Raw genomic sequence first — 21,523 nt, 5'->3', positions numbered from 1 at the left:
TAATTTTCGCAACTGCCTCGGGAAGGGCTAGAAACAAGAGTTCTGAGGGAAACCCCTATTTTAAATGCAAGCTCACTATATGTTAAGTCGTGCTGATGGTTAATGTATTTAAAAAAATCTGTGGAGACTTGACGCTGCTATTGAGTATCAACACATCGGTAAACACAAAGCAACAGATTGCACAATTAATTCCCTTTTTTTTTGCTCGTGCAATTAACACGCAACAACAACAAAAACACCCATCAGGCGTTTATTGTTTTATATGGTTTATTGTTTTGTTTACGCGTGTGTATTTGTTTAATCTCCCGCGTAAACGCCCAGGCTTCGTGACGTTGGCGCTAGGCCGCAACAAAGCCGGGGTCAGTGACGCGGGGGGAGGGGCTGAGGGGGGAGGGGCCGGGGTAGGGGAGGGGCGAGTGGAGAAAGAGAGAGAGAGAGGGGGGTGGTGGTGGAAAAATTGCAACAATCGACGCTTTCTATTGGTCGGCCGCGAGCACGTGGCGCCTGGGCAGCCAATCGCGTGCGCGGGGAGGCGGGGCTAGTGTAATTCGTAAACTGAGCTCGTTACAAAGGGAGGTCGCGACGGCCCGTATGTAAACACGGCGCCGCCACGTCTGTGTGTGCGCGCGAGCGTTCTTATTCATTGTAATGCTTAACATTCGTTTGCTCGTAGTTTAACATGGCACCTTTTTACGTGTACGTTGTTTCTAACGCGCGGGGACGTTGGGTTTGTGTTAGCCCGCGGCGCGTGTTAACGGCAATGCTTGCAGACACTGTACTGTGATCGCACTGTACTCTGTGTGCTGTTTTACACGCATGTGTGTACTGTATATGTATGTGTGCGCGTGTATACACATGCGCGCTTGTACGCGTTTAGCAAATGGTAAATAGTGATTTGTTTGATAAACGCTCGATGTATGATAAGTTAGGTGAGAGCCGATTACGCTAGCTGCGTGATGTACCGTATTCAGATATACCGTTGTGCTGGACTTTAAAGTGCAGCGTGAAGCTGCGAGGTTGATAGTTGATCCAACACTTATTGTTTCACTCCTGTCACACACACACTGACTGCTGTCAGTCGCCTCCTCTTTATACCGCTACTGCCGTGCTTACTGTGCGCGTGCACTTCAATTGGTGACTTCACTGTTGGCGCGGGTTCTGCCCTGGCTGTTTCGTTTCGACTTTGAGATTCCCCCCCCCCCATCGCCTCTGAAACAATATCTTGTAATCCCTGTGCAATTCTAGACACGTATTTTGCTATTTTACTATTGCAACTTTGGTGGTGCGGTCTGTTGAGTGCCGCTTGGCGTTTGCGCGTTTAATTCTGTGCTGCCAAACGGATGACGAAAAAGAAATCCACACGGAAATGCAGGTCTTGAGCTTGGTCAGTCTTTAGTGGGTCCATAAAACAGTTTAGTTTTCCTGTCCTTCCCTCGCACCTATGATTAGCACGGTTGGCTACGTACGGTGCGAAAGAAGTTCAACATAAGAGGGTTTTGCAGGTGTTTCCGAATGTTCCCCCCTCTCATATGCGTGGAGTTTCTCCGGGGTTTCCCCCGGTTTCTTCACAGTTGCCAAACGTGCATGTTTAGTATTATGGCAATAATCCACTCTGTAATTGACGAGAAAAAGTAATCCATCAAAACCTTGCCAATACAAAAACATAGAGGAACCGATGGATTAGATAACGCAGGTTAGAGACATCTTTTGGGCAAAACACATTGCTAAAAGCGGTGATGGCGGGCAGTTTGGGACTAACTATGCATAGAGTGGCAGTCCAAGCAGGGATATGTGCACAAGAGGCCATTCATCGCAGAGCAATGTGATCAGCTCGTGTGTAGGTGCGAGATTGTGAGCGATGACAAATCGGGCTTGGTGAGGCCTTCATCCAGCAGTGGAATTGTCATGGCTGGTGTCGATGATGACCATTGTCGAACCATTTCTGATAAATGCTGTTGAGACTCATTGAGGATACCCTATATAAATAAAGGATAGTAAAGTATAACAATTGCTATTAACTGTGAACTCTCCGTAATCTGGTTCATTCGTTTCTACTGACCAGTCACCTTTGTGGTAATCATGCATATGAAAACATAATAAATTAGAGTATACACGAAATACCCAGCGTTTGAAATGCGTAACCCAAAGTGATTGATGGAGTGGTATTCAGAATTCATTAATACTTAGGGGCTAAATGAGCAATACTGTGTATAGGTGCACAAATATATGCTTAACAAAAAGCTATATTGGACCCCATTACCATATATCATCATTAATTTAGGCTGTGGCAGCTCCGTGGCCTTGTGGTCAAGACGGTCGGATTCGTGGGACCGGCGGTTCCATTCCCGTCACGGTCACTCGCAATCAGTTTCAAAGACAACGCATACATGATAAAATTATCAGAGCATGTTTGTTTGCACGTTTTGCCACAAGTACGTGTGGTTAATGTAGACTTGTATTCCTTGCAAAAGGTATATGCTGGGCGTTTGAACATCTTAACACCTTCTTTGGTTCTTTCGGTAAAGTCACGTAGAATGAGAATAAAATAATAAATTGATAAAATAAAATAACACAATATTCTCACGACGTTTCGGCCACAACACAAGCGGCCTTCATCAGGTGAAGGGAGCGAGACTGTCTGGTAGGACAGCGCTGGAGTGAGAGAGCCACGTTCAGATCACGGCTTTTAAGCTGTGTGAGAGGAACAAAGAGCCTTAGAGTCGCGGCATCTCTTCAGAAAGGTGAGAGACTCGATTAGTTGAGCCTTCTTATCCCGAAGTCTGTTGAATGATCTTAAGGATGTGTGGAATCCCTCCCCGTAGAGGCGGTTAAGAAGGCTCAACTAATCGAGTCTCTCACCTTTCTGAAGAGATGCCGCGACTCTAAGGCTCTTTGTTCCTCTCACACAGCTTAAAAGCCGTGATCTGAACGTGGCTCTCTCACTCCAGCGCTGTCCTACCAGACAGTCTCGCTCCCTTCATCTGATGAAGGCCGCTTGTGTTGTGGCCGAAACGTCGTGAGAATATTATTGTGTTATTTTATTTTATCAATTTATTATTTTATTCTCATTCTACGTGACTTTACCGAAAGAACCAAAGAAGATGAATCATTGCAGTCACGAAAGCTTTAAATCGAAATCTTAACACCTGTTTTAGTGCCAGAAAGGGTAAAACCTATTTTTTGTTTTTCACGCTTTGATTCTGGCAAAAAAGGTCCCATAGATATAACTCCTCAACCCCGAGCTGTAAATGTTGCATTGTCTTTGTACTGTTCGCCTTTTGGCGCTTTTTGGTCTGACATTGGTGAGACAAGGCCATAAAGGCGAAAGCTGTCTCTGGTGTAGGCCAATCAGTTTCAAAGACAATGCCATATATTATCAGAGCATGTTTGTTCGCTTGTTTTACCACAAGTATGTGTGAATAAAGCAGATTTTATTCCTTGCAAAAAGGTATGTATTTAGTTTTCGAACATCTTAACACCTGTTTTTTTTTTCCAGAAAGGGGAAAACCAATTCTTATTTGTAATACTTCCTGCAGGAAATTACCAAATCGCGCAGGCACGTGCTGTAAAATAGACGTTCAAGATATTTTGAAAATGTAATTTTATTTATTACTCGCAAGACGTTGCGGGTCTCGTGGGCACTGAGTGACTGACCCTCAACAAGCGAGGAGGAGCGGCTAAAAAAATCAAACCAGTCTCACGTAAAGATAAATTATCGCTAGCATCGTTGTGGGGAATATAAATAACGCAATAATTAAGCAGAAAATGTGTCGCTTTCACACATCCGAAAATATTGCACAACCCATCAGCCGCACAGCCTACAGTGAATGCATATCAGCACCATCGTTTCAAGACAAGCTAAATTGTGAAAATATTTATTGATGTACGTACGGTTAAATCCACAACCTTGGTAATCTGCCAACGGATACTTTTGAAGCGTAGGCCGTTTTGCTTATGCCAGATGAGAACATGTTTATCTCTCTTTTTGATTTAAAGCTTTCGTGACTGCAGTAATTAATATTCTTAGCTCTTTCGGTAAAGTCACGTTGAAGGGAAACAATAAAATATATATAAAACGATAAAAAATTCTCACGACGTTCGACCATAACACAAACGGTCGTCATCAGGTGTGTCGGTTTGCATTAAATTACTTATTTTTAAACGGTGTATAATGCAAACCGACACACCTGATGACGACCGTTTGTGTTATGGTCGAAACGTGATAATTTTTTATTGTTTTATATATTTTTTTTATTATTTTATTGTTTCCCTTCAACGTGACTTTACCGAAAGAGCTAAGAATATGTCTATCTCTCCTTCCAATGTTACCCGAATCTCTCAGGTGCTGGCTGCTATCTTGTTGTAGATCTGCTCAGCAAATGCAATTAAAGCAAATTGGTTGCTGCATTTAAGTAGGTCTATATTTATGACCAAACACCTAATATATAGTGTATATCACTGCTTATGACCAAATTGGCCAGTATGTATTATCATGTTTGTTTGCCCGAAGATAGCCTCACTAAGTATCTTGACTTTTTTTCAAGTTTGTACATTCGGGCCAATGATGGCTGCGTGTAAATCCCAATTGAGTAATCGAGGTTTAATTTTACAAATGTGACCGTGACACCAGCACACAATGGCCGATTCTTGCGAATGACGTAATGGGATCATTAACGTATATTTGGAGCAGGCTGCGTGCATTTTATACACATTAAATACACCCACGGTAATAACCAGGACGGCCACCGGGTTAGAACAACGCACCTTTGTGACAAGCGGTTAACGCGCTACCGCTGGGCCACGTCATCACCCAATGTGGCTGATGTCATCCGATCTTGAAATTTAATTGGGATTTGAGCCCGGATAGTGATTGAATGAGTGACCAGCATGCATACATCTTGCTGATCTCGTTAAGGGGCATAGACCATAACGCAATCTCCGGTCATCCTCGCAATGGCTTTTGGCTGGTCATCGAACAAAGACGGTTACCGCATCGTGCGCTTTCAGATGCGCTTCTGTGGCCATCTGGAACACCTTTCCTTCTGATTTTAGGAAGCTGCTGGAGCTATGCACTTTTAAATCTAGATTTTAAACAAATTAGAGCTACTTTTTGTGTTTAGTTTGTTGTCCTTGCCTGCACCTCCGATGCACATGGTTGGCTACGTACGGTCCAAAAGAAGTTCAACATACAGGTTGTCGGTTTTCGGGCTACATAGTGGACAGAATAGGGCAGTGCAGAAACATCTACCCGCCTTCACCAACCCGTGTTGACCTCCGCGATGAAGAATGGTCATATAACCCCCACGACCCGCACGGTATTGGGAAACCATAATTCATCAGTGGATTGCACTTGTATCTCCACACCATTGAGTGATTGGCAGTACCCAGCTCCATTGGTGGTCCTGAGCCAGGAGCATAAATTCCACATTGCTGTGACAAGCATCAGGCTTTTGTCATAGGATGCCCCACAAAGTGGTAATTATTTTATAAGCCCTGTTAGGACATTTGCTGAGTTGACCGTCCAACCAAGGGGGTATAATTTATTAGGTACGAATGACACTATTATATGTGTAGAGGAGTAGTGTGAGCAACCATGAGAGGGCGTACAGAGGGAGGTGCGATCGAGTTGACAGCGGAGGATGACGTCATGTCACGGGTGCTGTGAAGGGGGTACCTTCGGGAACAAAGGCGGGTCCGAGTTAGGGGGAGGTGCCGCCCAAGGGGTACTTAAGGGGGACCCCGTGACGAAGGCGTGGTCGTTGTGGGAGCCCGGGGCAAGGATCGGGTGCATGAGATCTCTCCCGCTTGTCGCCGGACGGTGTTGGCTGAACCCCCGTCCGGGGCAGATGATTGGGAGAGCCAAGGGGATAGCCGAGAGCGGGGCTCCCAAGTATTCAGTGAGGATCGGCTGAGAGAGCGTGATTCTCTCCTCGTTGCCGGGCGATGTTGGATTAGCCCCCGCCCCGGCCCGAGTGAGAGAGCCCAAGGGATAGCCGAGGGTAGGACGACAGAGTTTGGGGGTCCAGTGTAAGGACCAAGGATAGAGAGCACCTACACCTGGTGTGAGCTTGAGTGCTGAACGTGATAGTGTGAATAGTAAACTCCGTCTCCGCGTGGTTCTACTACACAACATGTATTCAGTTAAAAATAAGGTTACATTTTTCAATTTACATATGCTGTATGTTATGGGGTACTCTGACCTCTACAGCCACTAGAGGCACTACCAGTCACAATTTTTTAAGAAGACTTTTAAATTAAATTGCGACCCTGAATTTGCGACAATTCGATCCACCCTTACCTATTCCCGTGACGGTCTCGATCACAGATTGTGTGATATGTCAGTGTTTATTATTTTATATTACTCAATAAAAAAATTACATTTCCTCATGGATTCAGAAACGAATTTGGGGCCTTAATTGCATTGCTCATAGCCGTTTGAGGCGCACTGATCACGATTGACTGCCGTTTTGATTTTAAGCAAAGATATCGCTGCAGAAGGATTTGACAAAGCCCTTGTTTAATGCAATTTAAGCACGTGCCTTGGATGCCCGTTATTTACCGAGTGGCCAGAAATGAAATATTAATAAGTAAGGCAATAAAAAAATGAAATTACGTTCAGTAGCATTTCAAATGAATAATACATCCTATGCGAGATTGCTTGACAGATCAATATTTTACAATAATGTTGTAATAGTGCGTAATTTGTAATCGCCAATGAAGCACAGATGCATGTTTCCTGCGCATGATTTGTCTTTGTGATGTCTGCTGTAGTAAATCGGACAAGTGCGGTGCCACTCAACAGATCCCACTCTCTCATGTCACTGTAATTTTTATTAATAGCGCGGGGATGCAAATTGCGCCATGATTAATTTCACTATTTCGTGTGTATCACTCGCTCGCTCGATCTCTCTCACTCTCACTCCGTGGCTCTGGTGGAAATGTTTTTTTTTCTTCCCAGTTTTGCGCGAGGATAGGAGGGTTGGGGAAAAAAAGACTCAATTGGGTAATCGTAAGTACAGCAAGTAGGGTGCCAACCTGTCTGTGCGAATTGTTTTTTAAAGGGTTATCTCTTCCTTTGTGAAAGGTATTTCACCCGGAATACTCCAGTTTATTCCTGACCGCATGGAGATGCTAATCACATTCATATATAGCCATAGACATTTTCTGAAGAAATTTTTTTTTAATTGGGGAAAAACCTGATGAGCTATGAAGCTCTTTTTTCACAGGGATCCAGCTCAAGCTGGGGTCAGCAATAGGGGAAAAAAATTCAGAGGCAGTTACATAAGTAGAATTTTTACACATTCATACATAAACTCGGTAAATTCGACAGAATTATGCGAAGAAAAAAATTACAAGAATAGTAAAAAAAATTATACAGAGGAATTGATGGTTGTCCAATCATAGTTGCAAGTCACAATAGCAAATATAACTGTGGTCGACATCGAACATGAGTTGAAGAGCATTTCTTCATGGTAAATTCACCAAATTCAGAGAGGATGCAAGGCTATAATACAGTAACAAAAATTGAGTTCCGCAACAGCAAATTAAATCTGGCAAAAAATCACTGACATACAAGCCAGCAAAGCCTTGCCATGTTAATTATAACTTGCCTAATATAAACCTACATGAAGACAAAGATCCCCACCATCGCATACACCTATTAGGGCCAGCTTTATCTACAAAGTTGTGGCGTTACCAGCACCACTCCTGGCCACCTTTGTCTCTCCAGTGTGGATGTTTACACACCGCATGCGTTACTCGTTTAAAATGTTATTTCGACCTAGAAGAGACTGAAGACCAGCTTAGATAACACCGCTGCTCTTAGCCATGGCTAGGAATGGAACCCAGGTTGTGGGGGGGGAGGTTCGCAGTGCAATCCGCTAACCAATGCGCCGCCGCTCTCCACTATATATAAACCCACCCGCACACACACACACGCGCGCGCCTGTGTTATTCTACAGAGTTGTGCAATTGTATGCAAAACACAGCCCGGTATTGATGTTTTAGGTAAACCCAATATCGCGACATTCACTTTAGTGGTCAGGGATTTGCGGAACTATGAGCGCAGCAATACATCACAGTTCTAATTGCGCTTTGGCATGACAATATTTCTAATGCCGTGCCGGAGAGAGTAGACAATGAATGCACGGGTGTCGGAGGGCTTTATTAAGCCTCAAAGTAGGTTACGGCGCAGTGCGTCTGATGCACAGAAGTGGGGCTATTAGGGAATAAAAGGGCCCATCATAAACTGCTGAGCTCAGGCACATACATCACGAACGCAGGCGAGCACCCGTATCGCCCAGTCCATCATGCCGCGTTTCCACAGCCCGGCCCGGGAAACGAGCCTGGGGCCCGCTTCACAAACTCCCAACGAGTGGGGATAAGTGTTTTACACGACTGTCAAGTGACTTGGCGAACAGCAATAACGTTTTTTTTTTATTGGGTTAGATCGTGTAAATATAAATGTGTCGTTAAACCCGCTGCCATCCGACACAGACAATTAGTAAAGGTTTGTCACGTAAATAAAACATGCCAATTCGTTACTAGTTCATGCACACCGGTGTGTTGTAGAGTAAACCCACAACATTTAAAATTCGAGTAAAATGTTGAGTAAATGTTGTGGCAACCAAAATAGCAAGAAGAGCCATTTTTTTCCAAATTCGGTAAAAAGCTCGATCTTTCCAGAGCCGCAATGCATGTGAATACGAGACGGCGATGGTCCTTAATTAAACAACGTCACGATGAAGCAGTCCTTAAAGAGCCGCATGAGGCTCCGGAGCCACAGGTTGCCGAACCCCCTATGCTATACAGTCCTAATCGATTAACATACCGTGCCCGTGTAGGAAACCACTTTGCGATTACAATTAATCGTTAGCCACAACAACCTTTCATTTGGGAAAAGGTGATTTCTTTGTATGCTACATTTTGGCGACATCATCCACCTTGTACCACTTGCCTGTGGATTGAAAACTAATTTCTTAGGAAATGCTTTTTCTGTTTAGTTTGCTGTCCTTCCCCCGTACCTCCGATTAGCACGGTTGGCTACGTACGACGTGAAAGAAGTTCAACATGCATGCATACAGTAATGTGAAATGAGCACTCTATCTTTCAAAAGGGACATTTCATCGCATGTCTTGTGGACGCAAAAACTCAACTTTTTATTTTAGCAGGCGAGGCCCACTGAGCTATATAATTATTTTTAAAAAGAAGTTCAACATACATACCACTTGGGTATTGAGTTGTAAACGGAAAAGCAAACATCTTTCTCATGACACAGCACGTCGAAGAGATATCGTGCAAATGCGTTTGATTCGGTAATGCTCTCTGAACACGTGTTTGACCTCAGGAGTATTTAATTATTAAACAATTAAGTAGTTGACGTGTGATGATGCAAGATGATGTACAATGTAATGATGTCATTGGGAACTTGGGGGGGGGGAGGTAGGTGCTGCTCTGCCATTAGGGCACAGACGCAGAGGCAAATTACATCTCAAAGTTTTGGCCAAACCTTTGATCAATTCCACCGGTTTTCTCTAAGGCTAAGCCTCGAATGGCAACGCCTCGAATGGCAACGCAACTTCATACGCAACTTTTGTTCACATCGGTACCTCTCTGGAAGCGTTATCGCACAAGGTTACAGACCGGACAGGCGGACAGAACAAACTTGTTCACGCTTTCAACTCTGCGCATGTTGTTTTGGCATGACGTCCGACAGTTCGTTCAACGATGTGGGAGCTACTTAAGGAACTCAACTTCTGCTCGAGAAGCAGCTCTCGGCATGTGGAGCACTATAGCAGCATAACGGGGGCCGCTATACAGCGGAACTACAAACACCCGTACGGTTGCTTTTAGCCTTAACTTGAAAGCATTGACGATTAATGGTAGTCGAACGATATTCAATCGGACGCCGATGCTTCTCCTGTGCTGCCCAGGGTAGCCACGATGCTGCCCACAAAGCGACGACGACGACAACAACAACAACAACCGCAACCGCAGCATCCGGAACCCAGGAACAAGCGAGCCTGTGGCACCGGTCACGACGACGATGATGGCAACTCCGCGGACGTTGTAGTTTCCCCGGAGGCGGCATCGGCAGCGTCGGCGCAAGAGGCGGCGCGTGACGCGGCGAGAACCGGGGGCGAACTCAGCCCTGAGCGCCTGGTGCCCACGGCCTTCGCCTGCAGCTTCCTGGAGGTGGAGGCGACGCTCAACGGCGTGCTCGGCCGCCTGAGCTTTGGCGATCCCGTGCGCTACGTGTACAACCCCACGGAGTACGCGGCCGAGACGCACCGCCGATTCGTGGCCGCGTACTGCCGCGGCCCCAAGGACGTCCTCTTCCTCGGCATGAACCCGGGGCCCTTCGGCATGTCGCAGACCGGGGTGCGTGAGTCGTGGCGGCGGGGGGGTGCGTGAGTCGTGGTGGCGGGGGGGTGCGTGAGTCGTGGTGGCAGGGTGCGTGAGTCGTGGTGGGTGCGTGAGTCGTGGTGGCAGGGTGCGTGAGTCGTGGTGGGTGCGTGAGTCGTGGTGGCAGGGTGCGTGAGTCGTGGTGGGTGCGTGAGTCGTGGTGGCGGGGTGTGTGAGTCGTGATGGCGGGGTGCGTGAGTCGTGGTGGGTGCGTGAGTCGTGGTGGCGGGGTGCGTGAGTTGTTGTGGCGGGGTGCGTGAGTCATGATGGCGGGGTGCGTGAGTCGTGGTGGCGGGGTGCGTGGGTTGTGGTGCGTGGGTTGTTGCGTGAGGGCTGTGGTGGTTGGTGGTGAAGCGGGTGTACGGGTGGTAGCGATACGTTCTGCGTACGTATATTTTTTAGGTCTTGGCGGGAGGGGGGGGGGTCTTTTTTTCCCTCCAGTATAATTTCGTGAGATGAATCACTCGGATCTCTTGCAGAGAAATGCGAGCCTTACAGTTAGGGAATGGCCCATGAAAGCGGATATCGCAGACCTACCACAGATCTATTCAAGAGTGACCTCTGGTACACACAGGGCACAGCCCTTTCCCACTCGCTTTGCCACGTGAGAATCATTCTTGTTGCGCGATACTCAATTTATTGGGTAGAGCGGTGACGCGTTGTTTCACTTGTCGTGCTACTCACATACCCCACCCATCCATCGAACCCATCCACCCGCCCGCCCGCCCGCCCGCCTGCCCCGCAGGTGCCATTCGGCGAGGTGTCGGTGGTCCGCGATTGGCTGCGCATCACGGGCGAGGTGCGCCAGCCACCGCGCGTCCACCCCAAGCGGCCCGTCCTGGGCCTTGCGTGCCCCAAGAGCGAGGTGAGCGGCGCTCGCTTCTGGGGCTTCTTCCGCAGCCTCTGCGGCCCCCCAGACGCCTTCTTCCGCCGCTGCTACGTGCACAACTACTGCCCGCTCGCCTTCCTCGCCGAGAGCGGCAAGAATGTGACGCCCCCCGAGCTCCCCGCAGCCCAGCGGCGTGCCCTAGTGCGGGCCTGCGACGCCGCTCTCTGCCTCGCCGTGCGGGCGCTGGGCGTGCGCGTCGTGGTGGGCCTGGGCCGCTACGCGGAGCGACGTGCCCGTGACGCCCTCGAGGCCGGCGGGATGGGGCCCGCCGAAGTCCGCGTCGCCTTCCTCATGCACCCGTCGCCCGTCAACCCGCGAGCCAACCGCGGGTGGGACGCGGTGGCGCGCCGGACGATGCAGGAGATCGGTATCCTGGAGCTGCTCACGACGGAGGATGGGGAGATCAGCCAGTGCGCCGGGTAGTGGTTGTGTCTGCCGTAAGGTAAAGGTGTTGGGCCCCACGGTTGGCTTGCCCGTGCCGCTGCCCCGGTGAATGGAAGTTGTAGTCGTGCTCAATCCGCTGCTGGATAAAGGGCTCCCTAGTCAGAAATGTGCTACCGTGCACCTTTTGCTCATTCCACTGCAGGCCATCGGAGGGCTTCTCCTAGAGGGATTGTAGATTACTACGATCTGGATGGATTCTAAAGAATTCTAAAGAATCCCTCTAGATCGTAGTTGTACTCCTTCCACACTGGATTTGCGCGTGAGTGAGAGTAGGAGGACGGGAGGTGATGGGAGCAATGAAATCCGTTTCATACGCATGTGCCTGGCGGATTGTTACATCGTAGAATTTTGAGAGGTGGCGGCAGCCTGGGGTTAGGCCTTCATCCAGCAGTGGATTTACTCTGGCTGATGGTGGTGATGATGATGAGTAGGAGGAAACTGTGTTTGACAGTTACCGTGGTGTGCGGCATGCTAATGCAAGCTAACAGAGATAGGGTGACTCTGAAAAAGATAAATTAAACGAATTTTTTTTTTTACCATGTAAGGCCCACTGAGCTATATAGCTCTTTTTCAGAAGCGACCTGGCCACAAATGATAGCTCAACAAGGTGGCTTATATTCTTGGTTCTTTCGGTAAAGTCACGTGGAAGGGAAACAATAAAATAAAAATATAAGGGAAACAATAAAATAATAAAAATATAATTATTATTATAAAATATAATTTTTATAATTTTATTGTTTCCCTTCTACGTGGTGACTTTACCGAAAGAACCAAGACTATGAATCCCTGCAGTCACGAAAGCTTTAAATCAGGTGGCTTATGTGAAAATGTATCGCAGCGAAATACTTTTCAACACACGTTTCTAAATATGGTGGGAAAAACTGGAGGACCGGGATAAAAATCCACGCGACCATGGGGAGAAGATGCAAACTCAAAATATACAGGCGTCAGGGTCGGGGATCAAACACACGACCTGTACACCAGGCGAGGTAGTTAACATCTCGAATAGAGAGGAATGACGTGGAGACATTGGCGACACATGAGATCTGGTGACGGTCGCCAGCAGTGGAGGAGTGCTGCTGCCACTAGTCCGTGGACCCAGCCGCCTCTATACAGAGGGCAGGATGGGAAGTAGTAGAGTGTCCCAAAGGGTGAAGTCAGACGTTTCGGGCAAGCGAGTTTGAAAGAACTGTTTGTGCCGGTGTTCGGTTGCATACCTGTCAACCCATACGGTTTACCTATATTCTTGTACAGGGTAATTGAGTTTTCAGGTCCATACGGCGTACAGCCGTTTCAATACGGGTGAAACCCCATAATGTTTGTCTATTTGTTTGTGTTTCTCCCTTGTGATGGAACTTTGTAGGATGAACGTTGAGATTTATAAGGGCACGGGGTGACCAATGAAGTCTGAATTGGCCTGTCATAAGATGAGAGGTATGCGGTTGCGTGTGTCGCGATGGCCTTGTTGGAAGTCGGATGCTCCTGTCTTGAACGGTTCAGGGTTTCACATCGCTTCTCTTAAAGGAAGTTGCGACCCCCCCTCCCCCCAAAAAAGGAAATGAAATGGCTCTTACAATAGAAAAAAAAAATCACAATTTGTTCACGTTTTCAAGTTTTTGTTTAACCAGGTGAACACTCAAGCAAGCAGGACCGTCTCATTCATTTGCACGAGTGACCTGGGCCACACCAGCGGCGTGCATTTTTTAACGCGGTGCTATTTTACCACGTGGGCCCACGGGCCTGATGTAATGTCATCGTTTATGAATTGTTTAGGCCTTTTTAAAAACAATGGTGCTGCCAACGCATTCCGGACACCGCCGACATACAGAGCAACGGCGCTCTTTCTAACATCACTCCAGGTAACTGACTTGGAATGAGATACCTTTTGAACTCTCCCAACGTATGTATTGATCATCTCCCAATGCTGTCATTTTATAATTTAGCAGCGAATTTTTTTTGTTTTTATGTTCCGGGAAGACAGATTTCCTAGGACAGCCACTTAAACAAAATTACGACCCTGGACAAATCAGGACAGTTGGCAACCGCCGCATTAGCGTGCACCTGTGCATCAGCGCGTGCGTTTTTGTGCTTCCTCATGCGCACTTCTTTGTGTAGTCAAATCCCCCGACAAAACAAAGGCTCCCTTAATAGACTGGCATGCCAGCTTGTCCTTTTACTCGCAGAGGCAAACGTGCATTGCGTTGTGCATCTAATACTTTTTTCCTTCTGAGCAGGGTATGATGTCATTAAGTGTGAATGTCAGTGCATAAGACATCGTGTTTTACACACCTGTCGGTGACTTGACTGAGGTGCGAGTCGGGTCGCATCTGGATCCGGTGGTGACCCAGGGCTTTGGCTGATAACCTCGCAGATTCTGTCTGGCACAGTGCACTCGCACAGGCAGTGGTTTTATATTCCACAAACCCTTGGGAATCAAGCCAGTCCGGTTTGTGGACTGAGCGAGTAGGCTCAGCCTAGGACTCCCACATAGTAGCCAAGCATTCAAACTTGATTTGAAGCTTGCGTGACTGCAGGAATTACTCTTTGGTTCTTTCGGTAAAGTCACGTAGAAATACAATAAATGAAATAATAGAGTACGACGTTTCGATTGCAACACAAGCAACCGTCATCGGAGACAAGACTGTGTTGTCTCTCTCTGCTTGTGTGTCTCTCTGTGTGGCTCCGTGTCTGCGTTTTGTCTCTCTCTCTCTCAAATGTAGTTCTACCTGATGACGGTTGCTTGTGTTGCAAACGAAACGTCGTATTATTTTATTTATTTTCTTTTTACGTGACTTTACCGAAAGAACCAAAGAGTTCGCCAAGCATTGTTTACATGAGCGCCGATGCAAGGACTTCAGTAGGTCCCCCCACTTCCTGTCCATTTCCCCCCTCCTCCCCTCCCCCCCCCTGTTTGGAGGCCGGTGCTTAGGCCCGCCAGTCCAGCTGCAGTTACACCACCTGCACACTCGATAGCTGTGCCACTTGTCCCCACCGCAGATGACGCGCCACAGATATACTTTGTCCACTGGCGCATCCGAGCCGAGTCAGTGCAGGGCCCTCACGGTACATGGGCACCACGGTGGCAAAATGTTAACTACTTTGCCTGGTATACGGGCCCACTGAGCTATATAGCTCGTTTTTAGAAGCGACCTGGCCACAAATGATAGCTCAACGAAGTGACTTATCATCACGTGGAAATTCATAGCAGCCAAATACTCTAAACTCATGTTGTTTCTAAATGTGGAGGGGAAAACCGGAGGATTCGTAGAAAAATCTACGCGACCACGGAGAGAGAGAGGGAGACGCAAACTCCAAACATACAGCAGGTGTCAAGGTCGGGATCGAACCCACGACCTCCTGCATGCCAGTCGAGGTGGTTAACATCGCATCAACGCAGCGCCCACTCGGGCCACCCCTGTTAACTGCTCATAACGTCACGGGGTGAGAGACGCCGCTTGAGTGTGGCGTCTCCTGTGTAAACTCCACCCACGGCTGTATTTTGGTTTTTAAAAACAAGGGGGGAGGGAGGGGGGCAAATTACAGAAGCAATATATGTTTGCTTAGGGAAGCCAAAACGAACACAAATATAGGTTTAAAAAAAATCCCACGTTTCCTCCAAACCAGCCATGCAGGGCAAAGAGGGCGCAGGCATGTACCGATGCATCAGCTCGTTGAATAATATAAATTCTTAAAGCTCGGAATGCATGCATTATGGAGTTGTGTGTGAATAGATTCAGGTTATTTTTGCACATTACAGGCAAACTGTATGCTCACTGTTGCATTTATAACGGATAGTTAGAAACCAACCAATCGTGTGTGCAAGATGGATTTAGAAAAGCTTTTTCTACTATTAATCACACTCGAATTGTGCATCGAATTCTAGTGGAGATGAATGAGTATCAAATACCATTACGCCAAGCTACTGTCGACTATGAAAATACATTTCATTCGTAACAGCTGAATCACCGGGGCGGGAGTGAATCGCTATACGCTGGATAGGGAAAAGGAGGGACTGGGGAGACAGGTGGCAGGAGGCGATTACACAGAGCAGCACGGTCCATGAAACACGGGGCCAGGGATCAGAGTTGTGCTGTTGATCCTGGGCCTTTCCCAGGCCATTTTTTTGGCGACCGAGCATGCTTGCAAATGGTTGAAGAAATATAGCGTTAGTACCATGGGGTTGGCAAACAAAATAACAAGAAGAGACATTTTTTTTCCCCCGAATTCGGTACAAAACACTTTCTCAAGAGCCACAATGCACGTGAATACATACACATACACATACATACACACATATACACACACTAAATACATTCATACACCAATAGCAATACCAATACCCGCCATTTGCTACTAAATGATGTCACCATGGCGCCTGTGCCAGGCCAGGTGCACTTTGAGGTCACGTGAAGTGTCGAAGGCTCACTGACAGGAGGTCTCTGAACAGACCCAGGTGCCGTCAAACCGGAGCCGGTCATAAGCACACGGCCCAGATATGGGAAACTCTCCACTCTCTCCACAACTGCACCATCACCAATGGGGAGCTGAGGGGGTGGAGTGTTTGGTGGCAATAAATACCCAGGCAGGTGCTTAGTTTTGGTGGGGCTGATGCTAAGATCCCACCTCTTAGTGGGACACCCCAGGTTCAGCAGCAGCGCTTCCAACTCCTCTGAGTGAGCAGCTTATCAGCATACGTAACATGGCTGACCAATAGGGAGGCATCCTTCGACCGCACTCCGGCATCGATCAGCCTCCCGTTGTATCTATACCAGATGGAAATTCCTCCGGTATAACCATGGAAAGCTTCTCGAACTACGTGGGAAAAGATGTTAAATAATGTGGGAGCCAGAGGACATCCCTGTGGCACCCCTAGATGAACAGGGAATGGCTCCGACTCCCAGCCACGTAGTTTTACCCGGGCCTGCCCACCATCATGAAGGTCCTTAATGATTGTGAGTGGAGAGTCAGAGATTCCGAAAGCACACAGAATTGCCCACAGCCCTGGCCTGTTGATGGTATCATAGGCCTTGACCAGGTCAACAAAGCAGAGATGTAGGTCTTGTTGGAATTCCGTAGACCTCTGCTGTAGCAGATGGACTGAAAATATGGCATCTGTGCAGGACCGCCCTTTCCTGAAAGCACATTGGGGCTCCGCAAGCCTCTCATCAGTGTGCCTAGCACATACACACACGTGCCTGGCAAGGCGATGTTGAATAATCCTTGCCAGGACCTTTCCTGGCACACTGATACACAGACACACAGACACGAGAACACAGATAATACACACACACACTAATAATACACAGACACTAATACACAGACACTAATAACACATGGACAAAAATATTACACCGGCACTATTAATACACATACAAATAATACAGCATAGTGTAGACACACGCTGTCAGAAAGAAAATAAAAAATCACACCAAACAAACCGTTGAGAAAAACGTTCAAAATAAGACGTCAAACAAAAAACGGTCGAGAAACGCGATATTACCGCACACTAATAAACACGGAGATACATAGAGCACCTACCTTCACACACACACTCTTTCAAACTCAATTACGCACACGCTCACACACAATCTGAATCACGCGGTCACCCATCTGCTCTACCTCATCAGCCGCCATCTTTACACAAAGCCGCCATCTTTACAACAGCCTCAACAGACTGTTGGGGCAAGTGCTGTTAGCGAGCACCTATGAAGGGCCAACACGGCACACGAGGGGGTGGGTGGCCAGCACCACGACTGGCCACCTTTGTCTCCCCAGTGGCGATGTTGACACACCGCACCGGGTACTAATTTGAGGCTGAGTTGACCTAGGGGAGGCCCAGGACCGGTTCAAATAACCGTCACCGGTGTTGGCCGTGAGCGGGAATTGAACCCGGTTAGCCAGGTTCTTAGTGCAGCGCGTTAACCGCTACACTACCGCTCCCCGTCTTTACACACACACATACGTTACGTCACTAAGCAGTCTGCGAAGAGCCGCATGTGGCTCCGGAGCCGCAGGCTGCCGAGCCCTGCATTAGTCCCAGGGCTCTGAATCCAGGTCTCCAAAGGTGCCGGTTTAATGCCTCGGCATTGGTTCCTTGGGAAACACTCGCGTCTCGAGGATACTTGAAACGACGGAGCTCAAATACATTGGCTGGGCCGATTCGGGGAAACGTTTCTTCACCTAGGGCATTGCTGTGGCTTTGGCCGAGCTCTTGTGTTGCTAAAGTGCTGCACAGAACTTGGCCCTGGTGGCCGCGTGTGAGACCAAGGCTCTCCCAATCCACGCCACAGTTCCAGTCTATGCTTTGACAATGCGTGTCTATATTTTTTTTGGCTCTTCTAGACCATCCTCCAGTTTCTGAAGTCCATGCCCCAGTTTACTTTAAAGTCCCTTCACTCAATTCCTGAATCCAAGGTCTTGCTTGCTCCAGTTCATATGCTTTGGTTTGATATATTCCACGCCTCAGTTTTTTTTTTCTCCCAGCATTCACGTCTCGACTAAGCGAGCAAAGCATCACCTTCGCAAATTTGCCCCTTTAATCACGATCGTAGGTGATGGAATCGACGGCAAAAATAAAATTCGGTTAAAAGGCAACATTCGGCAATGAGACATGTGCATTGGCCACAGGAAACCATCATCCTCACAGCAGTGGATTTTGGCTAACCATTGAACAAAGACAGTCACCGGCATCGTGCGCGCTCTCAGACGCGCTTCTGCGGCCGTCTGGAACGCTCTTCCTTCCGATATTAGGAAGCCACTGGGAGGCCATGCACGTTTAAATCTAGATCGAAAACTAATTTCTTTAGAACTGCCTTTTGTGTTTAGTTTGTTGTCCTTCTATGGGTACCTCCGATTAGCACGGTTGGCTACGTACGGTGCGAAAGAAGTTCAACATACATGCATACAGTAATGTGAAGTGAGCACTCCATCTCTTCGAAGGGACGTTTCATCTTCTGTCTTGCGGACGCAAAGACACCGTGACGTTACTCGCAAAGAAACTAAAGTAAACTATTTAAATTTTACCAGGTAAAGCCTACTGAACATTATAGTCATTTTTCAAAAGCTACCTTGCCATGAATTATAGCTCAACGAAGTGGCTTATCACGTGGATATTTATATCAGCCAGATACTCTTGAAGGCTGGTTTCTAAATGTGGAGGGGGGAAAAAATGGGAGGATCCAGAGAAAAATCCACACGACCATGGGGAGAGAGACACGCAAACTCTAAATATACAGAAGGCTTCAGGGTCGGGATCGAACCCACGACCTCCTTCATACCAGGCGAGGTAGTTAATATATCACCACCGTGGCGCTCCTCTGTGGCGAAATCGTGGCCAAATTTGTTCGAGGATTTTGTTTTATCGAATAATGTCTGAATTAATGTAAATGTATATTCTTGGTTCTTTCGGTAAAGTCACGTAGATATAAAAAAAATCTAAATTAACAAAAACCCACGACGTTTCGATTGCAACACAAGAGGTTTTTTGCTTTTAATTTAGATTTTTGTTTTCTATCTACGTGACTTTACCGAAAGAACCAAGAATATTAATTCCTGCAGTCACGAAAGTTTTAAGTCTAAATTAAATGTAAATGTATTCAATAGAGTTGTGGAACTTACAAAGGTATTCTGATTATACCTTTCCTTGATTAATATTGTACCTGTGGTTTAGAGTAGTGATTTTACCTATTAATCTGGCAGCTGTTCGTCTTTTATATATTTGTACAGTGTGTGTTTTGTGGGGAGCAGTAGTGTGTAGTGGTTATCACACTGCGCAACAAACCTGGCTAGCCTAGTTCGATTTTCAGCTTACTGACAACATCAGTTTTGAGTAAATCAGTCCTGAGCCTCCCCCCTAGGTCTACTCGGCCTCAAATGAGTACCTGTTGCATTGTGTACACATCATCACTGGTGAGACAAAGGTGGCCGGGCGTGGTGCTAACCACACCGCGCCCTCGTATGTCGTGCCGGCCTTCGTCAGCGCTTGCGAACACCACTTTCCCCAGCATTCTGTTAAGGTTATACGGGAGGGGGTCTTTATCTTTGTTGTACTGTATATCTATGGGAGGACGAGGAGATCTACGTACTCTATAAGGTACCGGTGGTACAGTGGTTCGTGGAACCTTGCTAAAAATGTGTCGTATTGTGAAGATGAGACTCCGGCCTTGCGAATAGAAAAATTTATGTAACGTTTGTAACAATGTTAATTAAATTTAAGCCTTGTTATCGTCTTCTTTTGTTCTGCTGTGTGTACAAAAAAAAATCTGTATCCTGTATAATCTCAAGAGTGGCGTTGAGATTAAACGCTCTCCGCGAGCTGATGGTAATGGATGCGTCGTTATTGTCACTCGGCAAAAAGCGAACCCCAAGCAAAAGCGTAGGGCCCCAAATGGATAAAGGGGCCCCCGGATTAACGAATAAATAGGGGTCGTCAATCAATGATCGATTGGAATTCAAATCTTCATCAACTAACAATTTTTATTTTACCAGGTAAGACCCACTGAGCGATATAGCTCTTTTTTCAGAAGCGATCTGGCCACAAATGATAGCCCAACGAAGTGGCTTATCATCGTGTGGAAATTAATATCAGCCAAATACCCTGAATGCATGTCGACTCTGAATGTGAAGGGAAAAACCGGAGGACCCGGAGAAAAATCCACGGGGAGAGAGACACACACACTCCAAATATACAGCAGGCGTCAGGGTCGGGATCTAAACCGTGATCTCCTGTGTACCAGGCGAGGTAGTTCACATCTCACCACGGTGGTGCCTCAAACTTAATAGGCTAACAAAACAAGCCAATTGATCTCATGTCTTTCCTTTTTGGATCTCTGCTCATCTCGCCACATCTCAAATTTTGTCAACACTGCTCTTATCCCATGACATGTCTATCTAATGTCAATATCTCTTACGTCACCTCACTTGGGTTTTATACATCGAAAGGGGGGGGAGTGGTGGGGGGAGACCAAAATATAATTTCTGCTTAAGGCCCTCTACAATCGGCCAACACCATCGCTGGCATGGAGGCACGTTGACCTGACTTGACTCAAGTCGCCCTTGACTTCACCCCCAAGGGTTCGAAGCAGGAAAAAAAGAATGAATGACTCATTGCATAATTGATTGACTGATTGATTTTGGTGGGTGCTTTTTTAAATCTCCAATGATAGATTCCGCCACATCACGTCACATTTGCCCGCAGACACATCCTGCCATCTCACTCGGATTTTATGAATGAAAAAGGATGGGCCCTATATATATATTATTTCTACTTCACCCCCCCTCTCCTCCTCAGCCTCCCCCCTCCAATAGGGTCAGCACCACCACCACTGCACGTCAGTCATGCCCCTCGCGAGGGGCGCTTGTCACTACCACGTCGATAGCCTCCGTGACTCCGAACTGCGAATGGGGGGCAGCTCTGCGTAAAGTTACCACAAATCACCGTCCTCGACCAATCTCGCTCGCCCCCTTTTGCGTCGTTGAGCCGCTAAGCGAGAGAATAAATCAGCATTTGTGCGATGAAGTGGGGTGGTGTTGTTTTTTTTGTTGTTGTTGCAGTTATCCGCCGACACACCCAGCCACCCATCGACCCCCCCCCATCCATCCATCCCTGCCCGGGTTTTTCTCTCAACCATTGCCCCCTCTTGTCATTGTTTTTTCTTCCTTTTCTGATAATGCCAACGAATTATCGGCGAGCTCGCCGAACCCCTTGGAGAGGATGTTGAGCCGCTGCGGCTACCCCGCCGATGTAAAACAGCGAAGGAAGACTTCCGGCCCGTTTGTCACGACCAG

General features: G+C 47.4%; 1 protein-coding gene across 3 annotated transcripts; it reads left to right on the top strand.

Moving 5' to 3' along the window:
* Window positions 1-507: 507 nt before the first annotated feature.
* Window positions 508-20,050, top strand: SMUG1 (single-strand-selective monofunctional uracil-DNA glycosylase 1). 3 transcript variants are annotated; one of them, XM_032965578.2, is made up of 3 exons: window positions 508-589; window positions 9,933-10,380; window positions 11,150-20,050. In XM_032965578.2, the coding sequence occupies exons 2-3, from the start codon at window positions 9,943-9,945 to the stop codon at window positions 11,714-11,716; spliced, it is 1,005 nt and encodes a 334-aa protein (XP_032821469.2). In that variant the 5' UTR covers window positions 508-589; window positions 9,933-9,942; the 3' UTR covers window positions 11,717-20,050. The 3 variants fall into 3 exon arrangements, with proteins under 3 accessions (XP_032821469.2, XP_032821468.2, XP_075927805.1); XM_032965577.2 differs by having other exon boundaries at window positions 510-696; XM_076071690.1 differs by lacking the exon at window positions 508-589 and adding an exon at window positions 4,204-7,009.
* Window positions 20,051-21,523: the final 1,473 nt, after the last annotated feature.

Source organism: Petromyzon marinus, chromosome 34 (genome assembly GCF_048934315.1).
Source record: "Petromyzon marinus isolate PM22_M1 ecotype Great Lakes invasive population chromosome 34, UKy_Petmar_22M1.pri1.0, whole genome shotgun sequence".
In the NCBI taxonomy this organism is placed as follows: Eukaryota; Metazoa; Chordata; class Hyperoartia; order Petromyzontiformes; family Petromyzontidae; genus Petromyzon; species Petromyzon marinus.
Note: the sequence above shows the minus strand (reverse complement) of the source record. Positions and strands in the feature narration are given on the sequence as shown.

Bases quoted from the DNA above. Each gene is read 5' to 3' on its own strand.
- SMUG1 (XM_032965577.2), top strand. The intron at 10,381-11,149 runs GTGCGTGAGTCG...CCTGCCCCGCAG, and splicing joins TCGGCATGTCGCAGACCGGG to GTGCCATTCGGCGAGGTGTC.